Below are 25,788 nucleotides of genomic sequence, written 5' to 3'. Positions count from 1 at the left end.
CAAGTGAGAACGAAACTGAAACTTGAAAAAAAATTATATATAATAATATGTCGTGGATAGTAAGGCATGACCACGTCGTCTCTGCTGAGATGTAGAATTTTTTCTGCTCAGTACAGTATTTACAATTTTATAGAACCCTATCACGTGCCTTTTGACCAGATTTTTTAAAATAAATAATGGTGACGTCATGGGCACAATACTGTTTACACGATCATTTTTTTTTATTTGTGTGTCAAGGGTAGCCAATCCAATCCAAGCCTGTTGTGTTCATTGCAGTTTTGTTGCTTTCGCTTTTGGTTGCCGCGTTTCGCTCACAGATTGTTCGGGCTCGTCGTGTTTTCGTTCTGCGTGATCTACTGGGGACGTGACAGTATGCGAGACGTAACATCTGTCAGCCGACGACCGTACGGCTAATTATTCGCTTTCGAGCGCGCAACCGAATTCAGGTGTTCAGCCTGAGGCCCGCCAGGTAAGCGATTACGTCCGTGACACGGTTTTTGTTTTTGTGGCGCTGCTCTGGAGGACTACAGTTGATGAAGCGCGGTTGCGCGATCTCGTCTAACTAGCTACGAACTTCATTATCTCTTCGTCTCATGCGATTACATTTTCGCAGATATGGGTTCGGAAGCCAACCCGCACGTAAGGAATTGGACAGTTGTGCCGCGCGCAGTAGATACACGTTTGCTGATCGTGGTGTCTAGAGTGATGTCAGTGACGCAGCTCGACCGTTTGATAGTAGCTTCTCGAGACTGCACACAAGCGTGACTTTCTTTCGTACTCTTCTTATTTCATTTTTCAGGAAATGGCCGCCGTGCCGGACAAGGCGAATCGCAGGGAGCTGTGCGAGATTATTTGCACGCAAAAAGAAAAACTCCAGCGTTATGAGGCCCGGCTTGGAGGTAGCGCTGTGACTCTGATCTGTATATTACGTGTACATAACTGTCTCTCAAGTACTGTCCTTAATAATTAATGACCTGCGGGTGAAGTGCTTATGGGCTGCTGTATATGCATGCATTTTCTTACAGTATGAATGGTTTTGAAACTGTGTCAACTCCATGATTGTTTGCAAGGAGGGAGTCTTAGGGGACTGTAATTAAAAGTCTCCTTTTTCGAGAGCGGGTTGTCGCTGGAGTCAACGTTTCGACAAGTAGTCTTCTCTTATTCAAGGCAAGGTTGCTGCCGTGATGAAGAGAAGACCACTTGTCAAAACGTTGGCTTTAGCGACAACTTATGTTCAAGGATTTTTCATAGCTTTGAGCTTTCGTCTTCCCCTGAACTTTTTTGCATTTTCTTGAGTGCAGTTGATATATACAGAGCACATGTTCTTCAAAAACAAGTTGAACGTCGAAGAACTGCAGACACATTCTAAAGTGGCCAAGCGTGGCAAAGCTGCCATTTTCCTGCACTTATTGCTCGATAGGTTATTGAGCTGTCAACTAGCTTGCAACAGCAAGTAGAACAGTTGATCGAGGCTGCTTTTCCGATGCAGATCTTGCTTCTGTTCTAGAAAGGCGCAATGAAAACTCCTCAGAACTCCAACGGACAAGCAGGCAGTGGTTGTGCCATATAAGAACGACCTGTCCCACTGCCTAAAAAGTACAGGCATAAAATAAGGGCTTTTGGTGCTGGTAGTGAGTGCTCATTCAGTCGTCTTGTCTTCTTGTGTCCCGTCTTTTTGCACTCAAATCTATTCCAGACTCTATCTTGTTGACAATGAAAGAGTATCTTCGTAAGATGCTTGTGTGACACACACGTGAAGTAACTTCACACATGCAACGTGACACTATTTTACCTGCTTCTGCATGACGTGGGTGGGCCTTTTGTGGGAGTAAAATAGGTTGAAGACCAGGGCCCTTCCTACTCTCTTGTCGGTTCTCTCTTCTTCATTTCTTCCCGTTTCCTCGTATGCACTGAAAACGTATGAAGGTTGTAAATTGAATTTGTAGTCAACAAAAACAAAGTTTCTGACCAATATTATATACATCTGAGATATTTTCTTTTCAATAAATTCATAATGGCATTCTGTGCATTCAGACAGAGGGAAAGCAGTTTTTCTGCTCAAAAGAAAACAAACCAGGAAAAATGAATATTATTAATGGCAATAATAATAGGCCCCTGGTCCTGGCCAGAGGCCACTGCAATTCTTTTGTTTATTACCTCTGCATTTTCAATGCCACTTACTCGGGATCTTGATTGCTAGCATTCAGAGTCCTATAAAGTGTACACTCTTGGTTATGATTCGTTTCCACATCAACTGCACAAAATTGACAAGGACAAAAAGTGCATGTGTCACGGTGGACACAGGCTGCATTTATTCAGAGCAAGAATTCGTTTGCATGCACAGGCAACTTGCACATTTCACAGCAGTCGCACGACTTGGCCGTGTGTAAAACTACATTAATGTTTTAAATTAACTGAACTGGAAGAACTTGGTGTCTCTGCTCATCCCGTTGTATGTGGTACTTGTCCATCTCTATTTTGTGCCGTTGATTTCCTGTGCCCACATCAGAAATTTCAGATCTTCGATACTCGCATCATAGTAATCAATTAAAAATGTAATTGCAAATATTCATCATGCCCTTTTGGTTATGCTTCTTGCACTCACTAAGCTGTGCATTCTACGCTTGGGTTTTGTTTCTGACACAGCTATAGACTATGTGGAAAGCTTCAGTGCAAGGTGGCTCTAATAATGAAGGGCAATCTTCATTTCAGACCTTGTACGCGCTTACAAAAGCCTTCAGAAAGAAAAAGACGCTCTCGAACTAAGCCTGAAAGCCCTGACATCGTCAAAAGCCAGTGAGAAAGCTCGCGCAAGGACATCAAGTGAGTCCCTGTCCGAAAATAAAAGCAAAAAGACATCAGAACCTGCTCCATCATCAACGGTAAGTAATCGGAGGCTTCACCATAAACACACGCATGTTAGTTTTCTCGTGACATCTGTCGTGATTTATGTTGCCCTGGTGCTTTTGTAGATTAGCATGGGGAGTTAATCTTTCAATCTCCTTCGCCAGTGCTAATCAGGGAACTTCAGTTTAGGAACTAATACAGACAGACGAGGTTATCTGTACTAGTATTAACCAAACTCAGCCTCATGCTTAACCAAACAAGAAGGGAAATCTGGGCTTAACCTTCTCGCCTTTCCCGTAGGACTTCTCTCTGTAGTTCTGCTTACTTGCCCAAATTTCAGTTCTTCTTGCAACAGATACCACGTCTTGATTTCTGTCTGGTGAAAATGTCTAGTGAGTGCTGTTTGTTCTGTCATAGACAGGTTGACATTAAAGGAGTACTGACATGATTCTGAAGTGCAGCAAAACGGACGTTTTTGGTTTCCTTGGCATGTAGTGTTAACGCTCTCCCCACACCGCATCCGGGAAACACGTATAAATATTTAAGTTTGATTTTAAAGTTTTCATCTCCCAGCATCTGCAAGGCAGCTTCACTGCATGGAGAGCCCTATGACGTTTCAAGTCAGCTCACTTGCTTTGCGAAGTCTGGGTTCTGCATGCAGCCTAAATCACAGAAATCGCTGTTGGAGGCACTGGACGACAGCTTACTCATCATGAACCACGTTCGACTGACGGCAAAGGACAGCAGGTGCATATTTCGTGAGTTGCAGTCTGCCCGTGACGTCACGGGCAGACTTGACACGTCACTATGAAGCCGCCCTCTCGAAACCAAAACCGAAACTGCTGGTTGAAAGAAGTGGGATTAAAAATGTATGCAATGCATCCCCAGGCACCACGACACTCTCTTTAGGGTTCTCGACACCCGTGCTTTCATTTAGAGCAACAGCCCGAAAAATGTTAAAATTCATGTCAGTACTCCTTTAAGGGCGATTGAAGCTTCGGCACTTCTTGACGTTATCCTCGCAGGATGACGGTCAAAAGGATGCGAGCTCCCCTGGCGATCCTGGACCGAGTGGTGCCCCCGAGGACCACGTGGCTGCACTCTCTCAGGCACTGTCTTCCCTCTCGGAAGAGAAGGCCCGCATGGAAGCTGCCTTCCAGGCCGACCGTAAGAGACTCATCCAGGAGAAGGAGGCCGCACTGCGTCAAGTCGAGGAAGTTCAGAGAAATGCCGAGGAGCAGGCCACTTCGCTGGAGGCCAAGACGGCCGAGGTGAGACAAGAGGGTCTGCCGGAAAGTCTTGCGAATATTCAAGGCACACTAAAGGCGAATGTCAAGTTAGTGTGTGGTGTTAAAATACCATTCCGGAAACACTGCAGCGCTTGTTTTGTGCAGAGAAAATGCTTGATCTAAGAGAAGGTCCCTTTTCGTCATCGTTCTCAGGCTGTTTTCGTCCACTGCAGGATGAAAGCCTCTCCTTGTGATCCCCAGTTTATCCTATCCTGTGAAAACTGATTTCATTTTATCCCTGCGAACTTTTTAATTTTATCACTCCACCTAACTCTCTGCCTTCCTGGACTGGGTTTCCCATCTCTTGGCAACCACTCCGTTGCTCTTACTGTTCACCGGTAGTCAGTGGTATAGCCAGAAATGTGTGTCGGTGGGGGCATGTTTTTGATCAGAAGTGGGGGCCGGGCAGGCAAGTGTGGTTGAGTGCCATTTTGTGCTCCCTGTCCCATGGCAGAAAGAAATTCTGGGAGAGGCACTTGCCTGGTGTGCCACCCCCTGGATATGCGCTTGCTGGTAGTCTGTCCTATGCTTTACATATTCACCCCAGGTCCACTTTCGCTTGATGTCAACTAAGATATCTGCTATCCCTGTGTGTTCCCTGACCCATTCTGCTGCCCTCCGGTCTTTTAATGTTACTCCTATCATTTTTCGTCCACATACCCCAGCACAATCCAAATGGCGTGCCCCAGAACCAGGAGATGTGATGTCACATAAGACATCACCACTTTTTACTGCATGGCAGGCAGTGCAATGGTTTCTTGCTTAAGACACAAAAGTGTGGCCAGAAGGCAAATTGGCTACATCACGTGGATGTGGCTTTCTTTCTTACTTGCAGTTGTGTTAAGTCTTGTGATCGAGGGAAGCCAGCCAAGTAAATAAATAAATTAACAGTTAAACGTGTGCATAATGTTGCATTTGGACAACCCCACTACGCTGCCACTGCGCTGTTGCAGCTGCGAACGAAGTTGCGCGAGGAGCGGATGGCTCGAGAGCAAGAGCAAAGTGACCACGCGGCCATGCTGAGGGAACTCCAGCGCCTGCTGTCTGAGGAACGGACTCTTCGCGAGAACTTGGAGGACAAGCTGGAGGAAGCCATGAGGAAAGCAGCTCAGGTAAGCCAGCTGCTCAATCATCCTTCTGGGTGGCAACAATTCTCTGCCTCTGACAGCAGCAGCGGATGCTTGTCCACACCACCAGTGCTTTGGTGGCATGAGGTGTAAACAGAGACCTTCACAGATTTTTATGGGGTCACCTTTTGAGATGAGTACCCATATGGAACTGAGAACCAGGTCAATGTACTCCTTTGCACATTTGAATAAACTCATGTATGTTCGCGGTCATTACTGGGAATTGAACTTAGTACATCCTACATTTGAAAGCGGATGCCCATCTATTTTACCACTGCAGCGGTGCTAGGTCATCTCTTACGTATTTTTTTAGCGGCCTACAAATTCTTGATAGGGTTTCAAGCTACAGGGCCTTCATTTAATCCAAAAGGAGTGAAATGTTGAAAGTATGACGTCACTGATCCTTCACAAAAAGACTCAGGTTTGGCCTCGACTTTTCGGCAGAGCTGCCAAGAGCCATCCGCTATAAACAGCATGTTCAGTGACCGCACACATGAACGGAAAACCTTGCAGGCAGACTTGGCGAAAGAGTACGAGGCCAAAGTGGAGAAGCTGACGCAGGAGCTGGACGAGGTGCGCAAGCGGCTGCTCGCATCGGAGGAGAAGCTCCGACAGCCTTCCCCCCTGCTGCTCAAGCTACAGCAGGAGTTGGTCGAGGTCAAGGTAAATGGCTTCTTTTCATTTTAGAGACTATCCATGACAGAATAAAACTTGTCTGCACTAGGGAGAAGTACAGGGGAAGACGGAAACGTGAAGCGATGAAAAATTGTTTAACACGAGGTGTCGCTGGAGCCAACGTTTCAATGAGCTGTCACGACGGCGACGACTGATAAGTAGAGAGACACACACATGCAGAGCGCCTCTACTTGTCCATCGTCGTCTTCACACCTTTTATCTCGGATCATGCAAATCCAACACGCCCAGCTGTCCATCTTAACATTGCCTACCTTAGCATGTGTATGTGTATGCTTTATACCCTCTCCCCCAACACCAGCGGTCGGGGGGAGAGGGTACGAAGCATACACATACATGCGCTAAGGTATGAAGTTGCAACGTTGAAGAAGACAAGACCGCTAGTCAAAACATTGGCTAAAGCGACACCCCATGTTTGTGAATTTTTCACCTCTTTTCTGCACTAATATTTATGTCCCACTGAATGTCTGAAATGTCTGCTTAGCAAACTGTAACTAAGCCCCATATTCGGAAAATGCAGTACTTGAAGCTGTGACTTGACATGAATGGCTGACGTCATTGTAACGCCTCTTGTGCAGTCACCCAAGGGAACGCAGTGAGCGTCTTGGGCATGTTTATGTCAGGCAGGCATTGCCTTATGAGGGCTTGACCAAGGTAAATGGGTCTTTTCCAGGTAGGTAGTGTGCACATGCACGCCGGCGTGGACAAGACACGCGCCATGATTTTCAGTGGCCAAAACGCGACGGCAGGTGCGGACCAAGCCACATCTGTTGTCACAAATTTGCAAATGTTTTCCCCAAAGAAAGGCACGAATGCAGGCCTCAGAGATTGTCTACCGGCGCGTGGCGGACAACTTCGGAGGCCAAGGGCCACCATTCGATTTGGGCGACCTCCACTGGAGGTGCTGTTTGGACCAGGAAAAGGCCCATTGTGGCTTCAAGTTGATGCACGTCTTTCAATGCAGGGGTGAGGCTGTTGAATGGTTAGTTGACTGCCAAGTTGAAGAAATGTCATCACTGCAAAATGAAGTGGGTCAAAAATAAATATGACACTGACACCACAATGCATCACTGTTAATATGTAAGGTGCAATGGTCAATGGTGCCATGTCATTGGTACCAGCATCTGTGGTGTCAGTGCATCCCTGTGAACCACTGTCTCATTGTCATGAGTAGCAACTGAAGCTAACACATCCATCTGTCAGAGCCAGCATCTCATTGCTTCTCCAACAGGCACAGCACCAGGCTGCACTGGAACAGGAAAAAAAGCAGGCGGGGCGTGCCCAGGCACGTCTGCATCAACAGACGACGGGAAGCGAGGCGCGGGTGGCCAGCCTGGAAAGTCGTCTGCAGGTGCGTCTAGTTGCAGGTTTACACACATGCTTACTGACATTGATGTTGAGGTTGACAGCTCAAGATCCTTATAGCGCTGCTGGCAGACTTGATTCTGTTGATGTGTCTGCTCCTTCATTTGTTGAATTCGATGGTGAAGAGCTCCCGTCTTTGTCGGAGACATGACAAAGACCAGTCCTCTTATCAAAACATTGAATCCAGCAACATTTCTTGTTCGGCGATTTCTTGTCAGTTATAGCTCCACAGTTTTCCCCACTTCTAAAGTAATGCTCAACAGTCTCGGAGAGAACAGCTCTTTGCGATAGGTATCGAGGCAATGGAAGTTGGTTGGTTGGTTGAAAAACTTTATTTGGGTCCTGCAAGGCACGTGTCAGCGCGCAGCGGGCGACTCCCACGTCGGGACCGTCAGACCAAGCCTGCCGGCCGCAATGGAAGTGGTGAAAGAATACATCTACTTAGGAGAGGTAGTGATCGCAGAGCCGAACCATGAGACTGAAGTAACTAAAAGAATAAGAATGGTGTGGAGTGTACTTGGCAGGCATTCTCAAATCGCAAATGGTAGTTTACCACTATACCTCATGAGAAAAGTATGTAACAGCTGCATCTTACCGGTACTTGCATATGGAGCAGAAACCAGGAGGCTTACAAAGAGGGTTCAACTTAAACTGAGGATGACACAACAAGCCATGGAAAGGAAAAATAAGGTGTAATCCTAAGGGACAAGAAGAGAGCAGAGTGGGTCAGGGAACAAACGGTTGTTAAGGACATCTTAGTCTAAATCAAGAATAAGAAATGGGCAGGGCATGTAGCGCGAAGGCAACATAATCACTGCTGGATTTGAAGAGAAGGCAAGTGCGTGAGGGGGAGGCAGAAAGCTAGGTGGGCAGATGAGATTAAGACGTTGGCGGGGATAATGTGGCCACAGCAAGCACAAGACCGAGTTGATTGACGAAACCCGGGAGAGGCCTTTGCCCTGCAGTGGGCACGAACAGGCTTATGATGAGGATGATGATGTAACCTTGGGAGTGTTAGACAGTGTCGCTCATAGCCACGGCAGTGAGCATTTCCGTTTGATTGTGTTGATGTATCTGCTTCTTCATTTGCTGAATTTGATCTTGAAGAGGGCTTCTCTTTATCAGAGACCTGACAAAGACCAGTTCTCTTATCAAGACATTGGCCCCAGAAGCAACATTTCTTGTTGGACGATTTGTCATCAGTTATAGTTGCACAGTTTTCCCCAGTTCTTCTTTGTCTGATTCGCTTGTTGCTGAGTCACGCTTGGTCATTAACAGGAGCTGTCCCAGGCAGTGGGCACGTACGACCGGCTACGCATGCAAGACCGTGCGGCCATCCAGCGGCTGCGAGAGCGTCTGTCGCAGCTCGCCCAAGAAAACGCAGCTTTAGCGAATGCTGCAGGCATCGGTGCCAAGGCTGCGGAGCTGCCTTCCCAGGTAGGCACTCATTAAAACATTGTGTTTGCGGTGACTTGCCTTTTGTTATTCCAACAACTGACGCATCTTGGCTGTCTGTGATAGCAGAATGAGCTGCTGTGGTGTAACTGAAGCAACAGTTGACGGAATAGCCGAATGCGTCACTGTATTTACATAAGTGCAAGCATATATTCGACTGCTGACCATTAGTGTAAATCCATAAAAACCACAAAGGGGGACACACATCTTGCAATGGCAGCCATTTTATTTTTATAAATGTGCTTTATTTTTAATCATATAAAATTAAAATTATGCATTCACATAAAATAATAGTAATAATAAAACGAGCATGAGTTTCGGCACCCGATCAGAAAGAATAGCACTGAGTGACATCGCATGGTGAAGTTAGTTTCTAATAGCGACTCGTAGGCAGTCTAGCATTTTTGCAGCTACATCATTCGGGTTAAAGTATGCAATAAAAATGGTAGCACTTTTCGTGCTAACGCGTAAAGGTATTCCCCATCGTGTGTACCGGCTAGAGGTACGTACTTCGTTTCTGTTCATTGGAACGGCTTCAGATTTCAGAGTTGGTTTTACTGAAGTGTGTTGTCCTTGACTGTCAAGAAATTCAAATGTGACATTTGGAAGATAAATCTCAAGGGGGGACACTTGCAAGGGGTGTCCCCCCAGCCTGAACACAAGGGGGGTCAGGACCCCCCATGACCGCCCCATGATTTATGCCCCTGCTGCTGACCGCAAACTAGTCTGTTTGGCTAGCCACATCATTTCTTGCTTTGTGACAACATCGTGTTACCAGTTTAAGCTTGCTGCTTTGTTATGCTAAATCTGACCTGCCAGGCTTAGTGGCTTAAGTGTTGTGCTGCTAAGCTCGAGGGTGCGAGTTCGATTCCAAGCCATAGCAGCCACATTTTCCTAAGGTCAAAATGCAAAAAACACTCGTGCACAGAGATTCAGGTGCACGTTAAATAATCCCCAGTAGCTAAAATTAATCTGGAAATGCCCACCGCAGTTTGTCTCGTAGTTTTGGCACGTAAAACCCCAGAATATAATTTTTTTTTTTTTTTCACGCTAGGTGTGGCATCTTTACACCGCAATTTTCAGCAGTAATGGTTTCTTCTTGCCATTCGAGCATCGTTTCACCTTGTTTTGTGCACGTGCCTCTACTTGGTGCACCAGGACAGCAATCTGGATGTGAAGACCCTGCTGGACCGATTTGGCAAGATGCGCCTGCTGCTGAAGGAGTCGAATCAGCGTGCCGAGAGGCCCATTGACCTGATTGGTGAGGCATTTCTTTTTGTGCGCAGTAAATGCACAGCGCATCAATGGGCGATTTCTTTCACCTGGGCATTCCTTAGACAAAAAGGACAACCTAGCACAGTGTGGGAGCTGAACGCACACCTCCCACATAGCTTGTGTGATATCCTACTGCCAAGCTTACCAGTAGCCACGGCAGTAGTTCAGCGGTAGAGCACATGCAATACAAAAAGATGTAAAACATCTTTTTGCCCATAACCCACACAAAAAATACAGAGAATCCGAAGCTGAAATCTGGGTGTGAATAGTATGCAAATTTCAGTCTACAAGATGGTATCAAGGCTATGCTTCACGTCAATGCAATGCTTCACGTGAATGCATGGAAGGTGGCTTTAAATCAATGCAAGGAACGCGACTGTGACAGCAACAGCTGAAAGTTACAGTAGGTGAGGACGGTGGAGTAACATTGGTGACAGAAACCGAGTGAAAATAAAGCTTTTGCAATCTTCGAGCATAGTTAGAGGAGTCATTTCTGTCAAGGTGTAAAGTCAATTTGCACAGTTGAAATGTGCAAGCAATAAGCATTTTTTAAAAAAATTTTCTGCAAGCTCTTTGAAGTATGAATTATATGCTGTGGTGGGCTATATGCAGGTAAATACAGTAGGTCCAGCTTTCACCTGCAGCAAGTTGTCTTTTCATGCGCTTTAGTTTCCATTCTCCTTAATTGTATTTCTAAACTTGCCATTTCTTTTTTTTCAACTTGTAATACATGACTGGAACTGCTTGGCCGTGATATTTTATTAAATTAACTATTGCTGTTTATTTACTTACCTAGCCAAAGCTCATAATTCAGGCTAGTTGACTATTCGATTAAAATAACATGTAAACAATGCACTAATAAATAGACAAGGCACATACAGTGCTTGTATGTCACCTGTATATATGCTTCTCTTTTGTTTTGCACAGCTTTAGACTTATCATTTACATTGTATCATTTGTTTTTCTATGATGCCAACCCTCTTCAGAATTGGAGTCCACAGTACCACTCAAGTCTCATTATAACAAAGCTGTATCTGACACGAAAATGACTTCTTTATATCCGAAAATTCATTCATAACACGGTGTCTGTGACAAGACTATCTTCATTTACTTCATTATAACAGATAATTTGTTATATCTATGATTGCTACATCAAGGTTTGAGTGTATGCATCACGTAGGTAATTTGTTCAAAGGAAATTTCGTTTTCCCTATGCTTTCCCTAGTTTTTATGGTCATTCAGCTTTACGACTTGAAGTATATGTTTGATTTGGTAACCACTGATTTTATTTGTGCTGTTTCGCAGCTTACTTCCGAGAGCTGGCAGAAGAGGAGGTCCTTGGCTTGCATGCCAAGTGCCGAGAGGAGCTTCGCCAGCTGAAGGACGAGTTTGAACAGTACAAGGCTCACGCCCACTCTGTGCTCCAGGGTACTGGCAGCCAAGGCAGCTACGCAAAGGTTCGGTTTCTTTCTCGCATCATGGCATGTTTGACAGCGATTACAATGCCCCATTTTGGTTTTGTACAGTCGATGACAAGTGTTTTGGACACGCCCAATAATTCAGACACCTTCATGGCATTGCGGTGTAAGCCATAAAGCCAGTGTACGTGTAAAGGCACTTGAAATTTCAGATGCTGAAACTCTTCGCCGTGCGATCTTTCAGACATTCTGCTTGCAGTTTCAAAATAGCATTGATCATAGCCCCATTGACTATCTTGTAGCCTTGGACCAGCTATCCACTTGCAGGCGCGATGCTTCCCGAAAGTTAGCTTAGGCACAATGCAGAGGTGTTGTGCTGTCAAGTTTAAGCAATGTACACATTGGAGTGAAGTATTGCAGGATGTAGTATGTGCTCCTTTTACACATGCATGCACCCGCTATCTCCTGTCACAGTACAAGCACTGAGATCCCTAATGAGTGTGCTGGCAGACCTTCTGAGCTATTTTGGGCGTATCTGTGAAAAATAGAGCCTTTGAGGGCAGTGAAAAGGTATGCATTCGATTTTTTGGGGGCGATTTAACAGTCCCTAGAGAGTCTGAAAAACCTGCACATGACTGTACTTGTTTGATTATTGTTAGATAAATTGGTCACATGGCCAATCACTGGGGTAGTCTTCAATTTTGATGTTTATAAGGAACTTTATTGACTTTAGACTGAAGCCAATTTTAAGGCAAGCACGTTGCACTTTTGCATCAGCCTGTTTCTGTCATTGCATGCAGGGTCAGGAGTCTTCGGCAGAGTTGGATCGACTCAGGCAGCAAGTGAAACACCTCCAAGGGCAGCTGAGGACGCAGCGGGCCCAGTTCGAGGCGCAAGAGCAGAGCAACCGGGAGACCACCGCAAAGCTCCAGGTCTCGCATATTTTCAGTGGATGCCTTTGCTGGCGCATTTCTGCATAAGTGGTGGTTGTGTTTGAATGCGAGTGAGTGAGTAAGTAGACGGCAATGAGCACTCTTATCTCTACACCCGAAATCTTACCTGATACTATTCAGGCAGGTGCCCACTCTATCTGGTTAGCATATAAATCACTTCATCAGGACGCCAGTGTCCCAATGCCTAAGTGTGGCTGTTCCCTTCCCCTTAATCTGTCTCGAAGAACGGAAGTCTCTTCAGATAATGTGTGCTGGGGCATCCCTAGCACATTTTCCCACCTGTGCCTTGGGTCTGACACAAGACGGCACCACGTCCAACACACTTTGGACAACAACTGTCGAAATTGTGCTGTCTTCGTGTCTACAGAAGACATTCGCTACCTGTTGTGACTCTGCCAAAGAACAAAGGGTACCTAGGAGAAAATTTTTCAAACAGCCAAGCTACAACTAGATAAAACACTGTTAGAGGCACTGGCTTATGAATAATGCAGGAGGACTCGTTGTTGGGCTAGTTGGTGTTCGCTATCATCGTAGTGTAGTATGAATACACAAATACAGAGACTTGGAGGCATACTGCACAGGCTCTTGTGTTGTATGTCTCCGTGTCTTTGTATTTGCGTCCTCGCACTACACTATGACTATCAGCATGAACAGTAAGCTTGCTAATTTGCTACTGTAATTTCTACACGTGAGGAGGGCCTCTACGCTTTTATTTAGATGAACTTGTATGCTGCAGGGCAATCTGCTTGACAAAAGTATGTTGAGCTAATGGTGGAGTTTGGGTTGTAAGAAAATGATACAGTTCATAAGGGGTTGTTATAGCATCTGTTCTGTCTTTACTTTTCACAGAATCCTCTTCCCTGCCACCTCCTGCAGCATGACGGCTGTGTTTTTGTCTCTTTCATTCCCACACAGCGTGCCCTGTCGGATGCGGACCTGCGGTATGAGCAGGAGCGTCAGCGGCTGGAGCAGCGTTGGAGCAGCAAGCTGTCGGAGCTGGAGTCCCTGATGCAGGCGCAGAGAGACCGCTCGCTAGCTCTCGTGGAGGAGAAGGATCGTGAGCTGCAGGCACTGCGCGCCACACTCGCCAGCTTGGAGTCGGAGAACCAGCGCTACGACTGGCAGGCACAGCGCGAGGTCGTCAGCAGCAGCGGCTTGGCAGTGGTGAGCATCGTAATTTACGTGCCGATACCACAATATGGCTACGAGACATCTTGGCATCGAGCAAGGAATACACGGTAGTCTTAAGTGCAGACAGAATGTGTGATGCCTTCGTTAATCCTTACAGAAGGTTAACCCCTGTATTCAGGTGTGTGCTTTAACTTTAAGGCACATGATTTGGCTTGGTCAAGTGTTGTGCCTTATAGGGAAGCTGATGTGGTTTTAGAATTCGGTAAAACTTTGTTGTTAACAAGGGCCAACATTATTGTTGACGATGGCGTAATTTTTTCCACTGTTGTGGCAGCAGGAGCTTTAATTTATGCGAAAGAAAGGTTAGTCTTGCTCCATCCATGCGAATGCACCGAAAGAGTGGACGTGGAAATGAACTTGGAATACGTCATCATTGGTAGCTTTGGCAGAGCCGTGCAGCACTGTCATATCTTCGACCGTGGCCTCCATGACTATTTCCGGCTATGTGCGTTGGTGGAACCGATTGCGAAGGCCATGCTTTAACAGTGCCGATGTTGCTGATGACGCGACAAACCGAAGATGTCACCGCATTCGCTCAGCATCTCAAGAATCCCTGCGGCTGCAGCCGCTGATTTTTGCCAAGAAATGCTATTTGCATTCACTGTGAACTCTTACATTGGTTTTTGAATTCAGCAGGGATCAAACTATGATTACACACTCTAAAGTCATTCTTTTTAAAAGTTGTCATGTTCGTTAGGCCTCACTCCCCGAAATCCCGCGTCACTCTCATACAACCACAACACCGTCCGCGCACACACTGCCCCGCAAACAGGCCGGATGTCCACTGTTGCCACCACGCCCAGGGGGCGCCACATACCCCCATCACTACCAATGGATGTCCTCACAAAGTGCTTCAGCTTCCCTTTAAAGCATGACTCAGACATGACTCGATGGATTTAAGACATGACTTGACTTGGTCATCTCATGCCTCAAATCCGTAAATCAAATAATGTCTTGACCAAGTCAAGTCTTTAGTCCAGACCTGACTTGATTAAGTCTAGATCAAGTTAAAGGTAGGGGTGTGCGAATATTCGAAATTTCGAATATTTTTCGAATAGTGTTTGCTATTCGATTCGATTCGCACTGAAATTTTACTATTCGAACTTCCCAAAGAAAAATGCAGTCAACGTCTGGTTGAAAGTGACCCGTTCAGATTTTTAATATGCTTCACCTCGTTACACTCTCGTATTGCGGCAAAGCTGCCTTTCAAGCTCCGCTACAGTCGCAAATGTATTAACTAAAAAAAAATGCTGGTTCCAACATAGAGATGACAGATGTGGCAGAGGTGGGGGCTCAATTAATGCCGTTTTGGACCTGAAATTTGGGCAGGAAGTCCGAAAAATAGGACGCCGAAGCTTTTTAGCATCCAAAATTTCAGATGTTCTTATATATCGACGTCTACGAGGCAGCTTTGGAACTCTGGACTTGAAGGGAGCACACCCTTGTCCGCCACATCAGTTGGGCCTCCACAGAAGTTGAAAGAGGAGGAGAGGCTGAGGAAATGGCATCTTTGCCTATCACGTGTAAGGCGTTGTCGGCAACACTTTGGTCGCACCAAATCATGTACATAAATACAATTCGGCCTCTACATTGCCTCATTCTTGATAAGAAAGACAACTATGAAATATGACCCCACCAGCGCTTCATCAACCTAGCGGAAAAAAAAACGCTTTCATGTTGCTATCTCACAAGAACATACTTGGAGATTCTCTGCAACTTTTTCTGTAATTTCACTTCGAATTATTCGAAAAATGTTTGAGAAATATTCAAAAATTATTCAATTCGATTCGCACTCAATCTTTATTATTCGAATTCGCTTCACACCCAAAATTTTGCTATTCGCACAGCTCTAGTTAAAGGTGCTCACTGCATTTGCTTGGGCACATTCACATCAGGCATTACAATGACATCAGGCGTTCTAGTCAAGTCCCAGCTTTAAAATAATTTGAGGCACGTTTTTGAGTGCAGGGGTTAGTTATACATTGGGTGGGACTGAGATGATACAATAGTAAACAACAAAAGTGGTTTAGGATTTAGGTTTGCATAATGGAGAATGCAGGTGCTAGAGCCCTACATTACCTGGCGTTTCAGGACATCTCCGGTAGCCGGGAGGGAAGCTCTGATGCTCAGGGTGACGGCTTGGATCCCCTTCTCTCCGAGCTGCTCTCCAAGAATGTGGGCTTCGCTTCCAAAGACGGCAAAAGCAAGGTGGGCACCAACTGCTCCATTACACTGTAGCAGTGGCCAATGTACCATATTTTATTGCATATAACCCTCAAAAAAAGAATATTTAGAAATTTGGAGGTAAAGTCAAACCGAAAAACGCAAATTCTGGTCTGCAAATGTGGCTTGACGGTAGGGTTACCAACTCCTCAATAAAGGAAGTCGGGACGGAAGGCAGGGGAGGGGGCAGGCGTGCACTAACAGAGGGAGGCGGCTGAAATCAGTTTTGTTGCGTTTTCAGACAAATTCATGAAGTGGTATTTCAGCTGGCCACCGTGCTGCTCGCAACACTTCCTCTTGCTGGAGAATGTACTCGCAAAAGTTGTCGCACTTCAGGCGGAAGCTCAGCTTAAGTGGCTAAGGCCCCTCGCAGCCACCGCAGCATTGCTTCTTGCGTGGGATTCATGCAAGTTTTATGTTCTGTAGCGTGAAGCGCGTTGTTGGGCGTGCGTTGGTTCACGTAAAAATTTCGGACGGTCCGGAACCAATCCGGGACATACAGCTGTCTTGGCAGCGACGGCGCAGGACTCGGGATGCTGTATGAAAAGTCGGGACATTCGCACTTAATCCGGGATGGTTGGTAACCCTACTTGACGGCAGTGCTTCACAGCTATCCTATTAATAATCAATAAATTGATGTTGATGGGACCAACTAAAATTAAGAAAGTGGAGTTATTACTGGACGTCACTGATAGACGATGATATGAGTACTGTCGGTACACTTTTATTAATGCCAGTATCTAGGCACTTACTCTATAGTACTACTCATATCATTGTATAGGCTGTCAGATCTCTGTTTTCATCTCTTATGAGCGTTAACAAATGCACATGCTAATTTGGAAGCGGCACGTAGCTATCTTTGAGAAATCATGTGTTCCCAATTATGCAGCTGTGATCTTAGAAACATGAAGTTTAAAGTGACCTGTCAAAGCTCGCTATAGTTAATGTGCATATAACAAAGTAAACCTCGGTTTTTTTATGCAAGTGTCTACATATTGTTACGGAGACATTGCACTGGAACACTACACTTTGCTGACAACATGCCTGGCGGGTGTAATGACGTTTCATTGTACCAAGTGTCGATACTACATTCCTTCTGTGCTTCAGACCGAGTGTCAGCTGCTGCACTACGCCCAAGAACTGGCTCGCAAGGACGCCGAGCTCTTGCGAACCCTGAGAGAGAAGAGGGACGTGGAGTCTGCTCTTCGTGACCTCCAGAGGTCGTTGCTCCTCAAAGAGCAGAAGGATGCCCAGGAGAGGGAAGCGCTGAGGTGAGAGGGCATCAGAGCAATGCTGGGCTAATTTGGTAATCCATATTCAACGCAAACTGTGCAAAAAAAAAATTGCAGCCAGTTCCATGCCATGAAGACCATCGAACAGCAAAGCTGTAATCAATCGAGTGCGTGATCGTGCATCATTATTATCACCATTTCGTTTTATTTATTTCGATATTCACTCCCCCCCCTCTCTGGTCACGTGACCTGCATGATGCCTACTACTTCCACTACTACTGCTACTACTCGCTTCAACATGCCATCACTACTACTACTACTAAAGCAGGGAAATTGCTCGAGGGGCTTGTTTCTTTGTTAGAGACAACCAATTAAACCAACAGACAATTAAGCCAATGAAAGCATAAGGGACATTATCTGTCGCTTTCTTTAACTGTAGTGTAATGATTATGACATAAATTGAAAGGAATTGAAGTGGACGAAAAAGCACTCTTTCCTTCCGTGGGATCCGAACCCACAACCTTCGAGTTACATGTCCAATGCTCTGCCAATTGAGCTACGATGGAGGGCGCTTCCTCGTCCACTTTGTTGGGTATATATGTGTGTCTTAATCCCTGGCAGTGTCCACTCGTAGCTTGTACAGCTTGTAACTTGCACCCCACTGCTATTTATATGCTGCTACTATATTTGAATTTGTTTCGAGATAATTGAATACTAATTACAATTCACTTCGACATCGCTACGAACCAAAAAAATTTACTTTAGCACAAGCCTAAATGTAACCTATTCTTGCAGGCTACGTCTGTCCCAGTTGGAACACATGCCGGGACCCAGCGACAGTGGTAAGGTGAACCTGCAGTATCTCAAGAACGTGGTGCTGCAGTATTTGCTCTGCAACGAAGCCCCAGCGCGGAAGCACATGCTCAACGCAATCGCCGTGGGTCTTCGGTTCACTCCGCGCGAGGCGCAGCTGGCTCGACAAGCGGCGCAGGCCTGGTGGTGAAACGTTTTCCGCACCTTCCTTCGACGAAAAACACGTTGAGCAGGCGTACGAATCAGGCCTTGGCTTTTAGGGCACATCTTCGGTTATGTTCGTGTCGATGTTGTCATATTGTATCGCTTGCATCTTACTAGGGACAGAATAATTCCCAAGGCTGGCAACTGCGTCTTAGCAGGCAGTGTGACGAGTCGGGCAACTCGCATATTGTGCTGGCTTGTTGCTGTTATTTCACAGGCTTTGTATACTGTTGCCGTCAGACCTAACTCAAATATGCAAATGTGGCTCACATAACAGCCAGCTATGAGAAGCATCAGTCGCTAAATCCAAAGTCATTGCCGCAAATCGGCGTGCATCGGCTGCTACGTTGATAGATTGCCAGCAGCCAGTGCTCTGCAGTGCTGGCTGTTATGCGAGCCACATCCTTAGATCTTAGAATTAGGCCCGATGACAGCAGTATGTAAGCGTTATTGTGAGGTCATACCAAAGTATGAACTTGATTGCACTGAGTGCAGCCTATCTAGATAGTGCTTGAAAAGTGATTCTAATGTGTTGGACAGTAGTTCCTAATGTAACGCACACAGCTGTGTTCTCTGCACACCTTTTATGTGTGTGTGTTTGCTGTTGTATAGATGTACGAATGGATAAGAACTTGATTGTGGAGGTTTTTTTTTGAGGATTATGACTCAGAGTAAGCAGTAATCTTAGTTGTTTTATATATCACTTGTGTTGCTATCATCGCACGCTTTGAACACAATAGTGTTGGATGTGCAACATAAACACAGGGATCAAGGTGTAAGGCATTTCGTTTTTATTTTGCGCAATCGTATAAAACTTCCAGCTACTGTTTTGCTGGCTCGGTGAATGGGAATATATACTCTGCACGGAGGGATTGAACCAAGTGTGAGCCTTCTCGAAATATTAAAGATTACTATTCTTTTTACCATCGACTGCCCCTCTTGCCGCGCACAAACTGTCTGACCATCACACTTTCTCGGCTTCGCTACACACCACTACCAAGTGGAACACTGGTGGTATTGGACGTGCCTTTGAAGTAGTTTAGAGTAAATGCCCACCAAAACTAAAGAATATGCAATGCCAATACGAGCCTTCGCAACCCTATTCTGTTAGGGGAAATGAACACAAGGACAATATTGGCACTAGATGAAATGACTAAGAAGCTATATCATGCATGACTCAGCCACATAACGATGTCATGGTATTGCATAAAAAAAAGTATAAAATATAAGGTATGCCTTAGGTCTGCTCCCTCTCACACTGTCTGTTCGAGCTTGGAATACGCTATCAGAATGCAAGTGCTGCTGCTTTTGTTATTTAGATGGTCAAAGCGTGAAGTTTAAGAGGAACTGCTAAGACGAGGACTGCAATCCGTTTTGTTCAACGGAGGAATGATGGCATTCGCTGGACCATTTCACGAAGATTCGATAATGGCAAAATGTAGTTCGACATCGTGCCAACTGCGGCCAATATCGACATTTCGAGACGAAGTATGCAGTTCCTGAGAGGGTCAGCACATGCGGACGTACCCTGCCGCTAAAGTAGTAGTAAAACCCCGTAGGTGTCCTTGCGAGACTCTTACGAAGGGGCAAAGAATCCTGCCGGAGGATTGGTGCTCAGGGTGTCCTGCATGTCCTTTGGAAAGATGCCGAAGAACTTGAACCGCTCTCCCATCTTCTCCGGATTCGTGAGCATCTCGTAGCCGGTCAGCAAGTCCTGCCGTGCCTCGGGGGGACAGTTGGCCAAGAGTTTCTGGAAGGGTGTTTTTTTTTTGTTATTAAATGATATAAAAAACAGCTAGCAGTGCACATACTGAAAGAACTTGGAACTCCCATTGCATGTGATTAAAGTGCATTCCAACGACATCATAACGTGGTCGCATTTCGTACAAAAATGCCTTCATACCATTTCAACGTTTTGGTGCTGGAGACAACACAAAGACAGACACCACATGTCCATTACACACTGGTATCAACAATTAACGTCCAAAATTTACTCTGTCACATCTTAAATCCTGGCGTTATGAGCTGAAACTACAACCTACAATCTAGTCATGAACAGAAAAGTGAGGCTCACACTAAACAGTTTTAAGCATGCAAGGGCTGCTTCCTGAACATAAATGTTTCAAGATCATGCTGAGTGATTGATTGTTTCATCCACAGTAGTGATATCGTGTCCAGCCTACCTCCAGGCGTATGTTGATGCCCATGTTTCTGAGGAATTCTCCCTGGGGAATTGGCCCAAATGTCAATGCTGAAACGGTTGACACAAAGTCGGTACACACATTAGCAACTATGTCAGTAGCAAAAAATGTGAGTAATGCGCTTGAAAGATTTCCCACCTCTGTCCTTGAGAATCCGTCTCAGATAAGAGAAGTCGACGTCCGCAGTCAAATCTGCCGTTCCCGGCTCGGACAGTGCAGGATGAAGGGCGTGGTTCTTGAATGCCTGCAGGTGCACCAACAAAATTAGGTCTCCTGCCTTGTAGGATAAGTACAGTCATTTGTCAAACTATAATTAACGGAGATTTTTTGTTTTAACTATAGGAGTTCGGATTAACCTATGGCTTTATAGCATAACCTGATCGATGAAGCGAGCAAATATGGCAACCAGGTGAATTCATGCCAACCTAGTCAACAATACCATCTTTTGTGCCATTTAGGCATTATGTTTGTGGATACATCACCACCTGTGGCCTTTTGATGTCCATGTTCACCACACACTGCCATACACTTTTTTAACCCCTTACCAGGAAAGCCCAAGACAGAAGATTAGCCACATTCTTGGAAGCAATGGCAATCAATAGAACACTACTTAATTCATTTTGCCTGAGTGTTCCAACACGATAGCGTAGTATCGACATCTAAAGAACACAGCAATATTTCAAGATTGTGGAACATTGAGATGCTTCACTATTGGACACATTAAATTTTTTCTTGCGCTTATATATTAAAAAGCAAAACTGCCAAAGGAGTTGTCACTTTAGTAGCCCATCCACATGTGACAGTCATGGTGGACTAGCACACTTGCAGTACTAGTAGAGATGGTACCTTAGTAAAACATACAACAATGATGGGCTGCAAGAAGTGTAGACATACCCGGAAAGTGTCTGTCTTATCACCATCGTGCCCGTAGTCTACAATAAGCCCACAGCCTCCGTGTTCGTCCATGCGGTGTGCAAGCTCCTGGACAATGACACCAGCCTCCGGACAGACTTCGACGTGGTCCCGCTTTTCGCCTGTCACCTAGGGTAAGAAATGAACCAGAAATTTGTTCCAACGTCTCGTGTCCTACTGTTCTTGTGAATTTTTCGCACCAAGGTGACGATCCGAGAACCAGCAATACAGTTGAATCTCAATATAACAAGCATTGCTATAGCAAAGCCAATACTATAGAAGTTCCTCACCAATGTTAACGTGCAACAAAATGCACATATGCTTATAGGACACAACAAAGGTCTCTTCCTATCAGATGCAACTTTGCTAATGTGGCTTGACAGCAGTGACAACATATTAAGGCGAAAGCCTTAAATGCCTTATCTAACGCGAAATTTGACCGTTGGTGTTGGCGTCCTGCGGCATCGGGGACGAGTGATGCAAAAAATCATCATCACATGATGACGTCACCATATGACATCACAAATTGTCAAAATTTGTGACGTCATCATGACTTCACGTCACGTGACGTCACATGATGATGTCATCACATGAATGACGTCATAGCTTGGTCAAAAGTGCGCAGATCACGGAGGCATGGTGCCTCCGATCCTGGAGGCAATTCAAAGCCACGCTAGGTGAGCAAAGCTCTCGGAGGGTGGTGGGGGCAGGGTCAATACATCGACTGAGAAGAAGAAGATGGCTTTCGCCTTTGAGTCGTCTTAAGTGAATGCATTAAGGGACTCTATGAGTTTTTGTTAGCGGTGTTGAATTCACTGTCACGAAAGTCAGGCTGAAATAACTAGGTTCACGAGAATCCGATTGACATTTTTGAGGAAATATGATAAACACATGGGCCTTTAGGCCAGATTGCAAACGATGAGAAAAAAAGAAGATGTTCGCCATGTATGCGCTAAAGACTAGGTCTTCACGTTGTGCATCCTATGTAGCAAAGCTGTTTTGCCCAGGAAAACTTTAATGATTTGAACATTAAGTATGGTAAAAAAAAAACTCACAGGGTCCCTTATGCATTCACCTAAGATGACTTGAAGGCGAAAGCCATCTTCTTCTTTTCCTTCTCAGTCGATTGTATTCATCCCCCCATGCACGAAAGTTTTCTAAACCTGCGTGGTTTTGCACTGCCTCTGAGATCGGAGGCACTGCAAGCTCTCTGCACCTCGTGTGCCTCCGGGTTCGACCAAACTATGACCAAGTGACAACGTCACGATGACATTATAGTGTGGCACCATCTCATGATGATGATCTTTCGCGTGGATCATGTTGACGCCGATAGTCAATTTTCGTATTTGATGAGGCATCCAAGGCTTTCACTTTAATAAGTCACAGATGGCAGTACTTCTTTAGTAGATGAAGTGCCAGAATTTGTGAACAACTCACATTGGCAAAGAAGCTTGCCGGAGTAGGTCCACGGGAAAGCACATAGCGCAAGTGGTGTGGACCCGGCCCATCGTCCAGGTCTATGAAAACCTCCCGCCATCCTTCGGGGGTGCGCTGGAACTTGTGGACGGGAAGCGCATCCAGGAACTCGTGGGCAATAAAGCATGAGAACCCGTGCGGCACATCATGTAAGTGACGGTACCAGCCGACAGGAACGCCATGCTTGGTGATGCTGTGTTTGTAAGTGGCCTGCATGTCGTAAAGCGAGTCTGAGACCAAGTGATGATTACGGCTAGCACACAATACAGTACACGCACTATATACCTCATGAAGATCCTCCAATGATCAGTGCTTTCTTAAGCACTAACCGTGCACTATTCATGAAAACAGTAATCACCGTATTAAGCAGGCTGCTGCTGTCATGATAGAATGGCCAACGACCTTCGTGTCAACGTTCAGTCGTGAACACATTAAAAAGTTCCGGGCGTCTATTGCTAACACATCTTGAAGGCGAAAGCCTTGGTACCATTGCATTAAAGACTCAGATGTCCTGTCAGAATCTGACAAGCCATTTGTCCCATCGCATCTAATTTCATTCTTGTCGAGCCTCCTCTAGTGTTGCATACCTCTTAGGCCTACCACGCAAGCCACTAGGCCCTGGCTGAGCATCTTCCATAGTGTGCTCTTTCCAAGTTACTCCATAGTCATCAGTAGACCGAGTCACGTGAACGCCACTTTTATCTTTTTAGTCACGCAAATGCCACAAAGACAAATTGATCGCGCAGTTCATGCACCTCAAGCCACACTTGAAAGGTCACACTGTATTTTTGTACCGTTCCGTGATCGTACCAGATTTTTCGTCTGATGAGACATACGATGCTTTCGTCTTAAAAATTTTATTCTGTGGTTTTACAAGCCAAAACCACAATATGAGATTATGAGGCATGCCATAGCGGGGAAGTCCAGATTCATTTTGACAAGCTGTTGTGTTGAAGTCAGCCAGTATTCATCAGTGATCAAGAATGGCACTTGCATATAGATTTTTATGTCAATGCAATGTAGCTGAAAGAGTTATAAGAAAGAACAAACAAACTTGCCTCTTCGGTGTCTTTCTTTACTGGAAGACGTAGGGTGACCGGGTTGTGTTCAAACACGTCCTTCACGACGCTGACAGTTCCGCAGAGCTTGAGCTCCTGCACTTGGCTCAGGTGCGGGCTGATTTCGACCAGGTGCAAGGACACAACTTCCATGGCATCGCTGTACTTGGAGAACACCTGCACCACATTTTCAACAGAAGCAAAAATCACAAGCATACCACTGATGCCACCACAATCTTTGCGAGACAAAGTTTATGCGTAGGAACATATCTTGCATAAGCTCATAGGATACTATAAATTCGGCAAGTGCTGAAAGATAGAAGGTCATTTCTGTTACAATACAAGCTGCAAGTACACACTTGAATGTTTTGGTCATAGCATGCCACATTAACAAGAGGTCATTTTGTGGGGATGTTGACTGGGACAAGTTAACTTGCCGTCTCTCTAGCAAGAACTGCTACACTTGTTAATATTACTTCAGCTAAGACTGGCAGCGACTAAGTCTATCAATGGCTTGCATTGACATCACTGAAACAGCAGTGATGGAGTGCCAGGATGGGGGGACGCAACGTTTGCGATGTCGCAATAACGTTATCAAAACATCACATGCAGGTTCTTTCGTTATTCACACACAGGTGCATTCCTGCCGCATCGTTATCACATCGAAGCAGGTTAACTGCAATTTGTTTTGTCATCAAAACCGCCATCGAGGAGTGCCGGTATGTTCAGAAGCTGTGTCCATGACATCACATGCAAGCTATCTATTGGAGTCAATGTTCAGTCGTTGACAAATTGATTTCCCAGGCTAGATGCCAAACGTTTCCACAAGAAGACCTTTTCATCTGAGCCTGATTAAAAATAAAAGTCTTCTTGTTGAAACGTTGGCTTCAGCATGAGGGTTCTCTTGCTCAATCACGCGGCAGCTGCATAACAAGTGAGAAGGCGATCAAAAATTTTTAAATGAAACTAACCCGTAGCATGTCATCAGACAGAGTACCGCGTCCGGGGCCCAGCTCCACAATGTAAAGCGGCTTCGGCTTTCCGGCCTTGACCCATTCGTTGAGAAACCACACGGCCACTAGCTGCAAAACAAACAACAAATCGAGTTCAGCGCCATGGCTACTCAGTTGAAAAGCGGTCTCGCCTCTCCGAACATCTGAGAGATCTCCGGTGACGTCGTGAAGTCACCCGAACTGCCAAAAACGTCCCGATGCATGTAGTACCCCTGCAGACAAAGAAAAAAGAAACGGAGTGAGTGGTTTTTGCAGGACTTTCTGTTTTAAGGTACGAAACGAAATTGGATTGCAGCATCACGTACGGACATCGGATTGGTCAACACTTCTTTCATGTATTCAGCAACGGTGATGGGTCCCGTCGCCAGTATTCGAGACCTGAGTTGCTGCAGAAGCTTGGTCTCGGCAGACTTTGCCTGAGCTTCGATCACGATGGAACGCTTGCTCAACTGTTTGATGACACCTGTTGAAACAGCAGAAAAAACAACCATGTCATCGCCATGTTAACCTCTACGCGCCGACCCGGCAAGCTCGCCAAATTTTATACGAGCGCGCACTCGTGCGCGTGCTGCACGCGCATCTATGCAAATGACCCCTCGAGGCTTCGCAATCGCTTGTAGGCAGAACAGGGAAGTCGCAGCAGATGCGCGCTTTGTTTTGCTTAAACTTTCATACCCGAAGTCGTCGGTGGCTTGCCGTGAAGTTTTCGCACTACCATTCCCGCGGCATTCGGTGCCCGCAGGAGCTTGCAGACCGCGCGCGTGACTGCCGAATTCATCTCGTCGCTTTCAGGCGCGCTACTGTACTAACTTAACTATTGCTGATCATTAAGTGGTCCGACAATGTAGGCTTTTATCAGTGTCCTAGTGCGGTCCCTTTAAAGTAAGCTCATCAGCTGTTGCGGCGCTGCGCCCTTCTTCTCAAGTTGAATCAGCCGCGCTCTTTACTTCGAACATACTCTTAACTGCCTAAGTAAGCTAATACAATTAATATAATGTGCCATAATTATTTATAGTATATATATCAACCTTCATTCAACAAAA

At 45.7% G+C, this 25,788-nt stretch overlaps 2 protein-coding genes across 2 annotated transcripts; one reads left to right on the top strand and one right to left on the bottom strand.

Annotated features, from left to right (window-relative positions):
- The first annotated feature begins 244 nt into the window (after positions 1–244).
- Positions 245–19,005, top strand: LOC119373309 (GRIP and coiled-coil domain-containing protein 1). The gene is made up of 15 exons (XM_037643335.2): positions 245–469; positions 800–899; positions 2,713–2,882; positions 3,873–4,118; positions 5,090–5,248; positions 5,777–5,926; positions 7,188–7,307; positions 8,600–8,758; positions 9,935–10,037; positions 11,357–11,508; positions 12,270–12,401; positions 13,338–13,586; positions 15,705–15,821; positions 16,944–17,107; positions 17,864–19,005. Exons 2-15 carry the CDS (start codon positions 803–805, stop codon positions 18,069–18,071), a joined length of 2,226 nt encoding a protein of 741 aa, XP_037499263.1. The 5' UTR covers positions 245–469; positions 800–802; the 3' UTR covers positions 18,072–19,005.
- LOC119373310 (protein arginine methyltransferase NDUFAF7, mitochondrial) lies at positions 18,854–25,661 on the bottom strand. The gene is made up of 10 exons (XM_037643336.2): positions 25,421–25,661; positions 25,051–25,208; positions 24,877–24,957; positions 24,704–24,814; positions 23,733–23,909; positions 22,636–22,884; positions 21,181–21,327; positions 20,425–20,530; positions 20,269–20,336; positions 18,854–19,835 (listed from the first exon to the last, which is right to left on the bottom strand). Exons 1-10 carry the CDS (start codon positions 25,521–25,523, stop codon positions 19,662–19,664), a joined length of 1,374 nt encoding a protein of 457 aa, XP_037499264.1. The 5' UTR covers positions 25,524–25,661; the 3' UTR covers positions 18,854–19,661.
- Between the last annotated feature and the right edge of the window lie 127 nt (positions 25,662–25,788).

Source organism: Rhipicephalus sanguineus, chromosome 11, assembly GCF_013339695.2.
Source record: "Rhipicephalus sanguineus isolate Rsan-2018 chromosome 11, BIME_Rsan_1.4, whole genome shotgun sequence".
Classification (NCBI taxonomy): Eukaryota; Metazoa; Arthropoda; class Arachnida; order Ixodida; family Ixodidae; genus Rhipicephalus; species Rhipicephalus sanguineus.
This window is presented reverse-complemented; position numbering and strand designations above follow the sequence as displayed.

Bases quoted from the DNA above. Each gene is read 5' to 3' on its own strand.
- LOC119373309 (XM_037643335.2), top strand. From the start codon at position 803: ATGGCCGCCGTGCCGGACAAGGCGAATCGCAGGGAGCTGTGCGAGATT. The intron at 900-2,712 runs GTAGCGCTGTGA...TCTTCATTTCAG, and splicing joins TTATGAGGCCCGGCTTGGAG to ACCTTGTACGCGCTTACAAA. The intron at 17,108-17,863 runs GTGAGAGGGCAT...CTATTCTTGCAG, and splicing joins CAGGAGAGGGAAGCGCTGAG to GCTACGTCTGTCCCAGTTGG.
- LOC119373310 (XM_037643336.2), bottom strand. From the start codon at position 25,523: ATGAATTCGGCAGTCACGCGCGCGGTCTGCAAGCTCCTGCGGGCACCG. The intron at 21,328-22,635 runs GTGAGTTGTTCA...TTCTTACCCTAG, and splicing joins CGGCAAGCTTCTTTGCCAAT to GTGACAGGCGAAAAGCGGGA. The intron at 20,531-21,180 runs GTATGTCTACAC...GTGCACCTGCAG, and splicing joins ATAAGACAGACACTTTCCGG to GCATTCAAGAACCACGCCCT.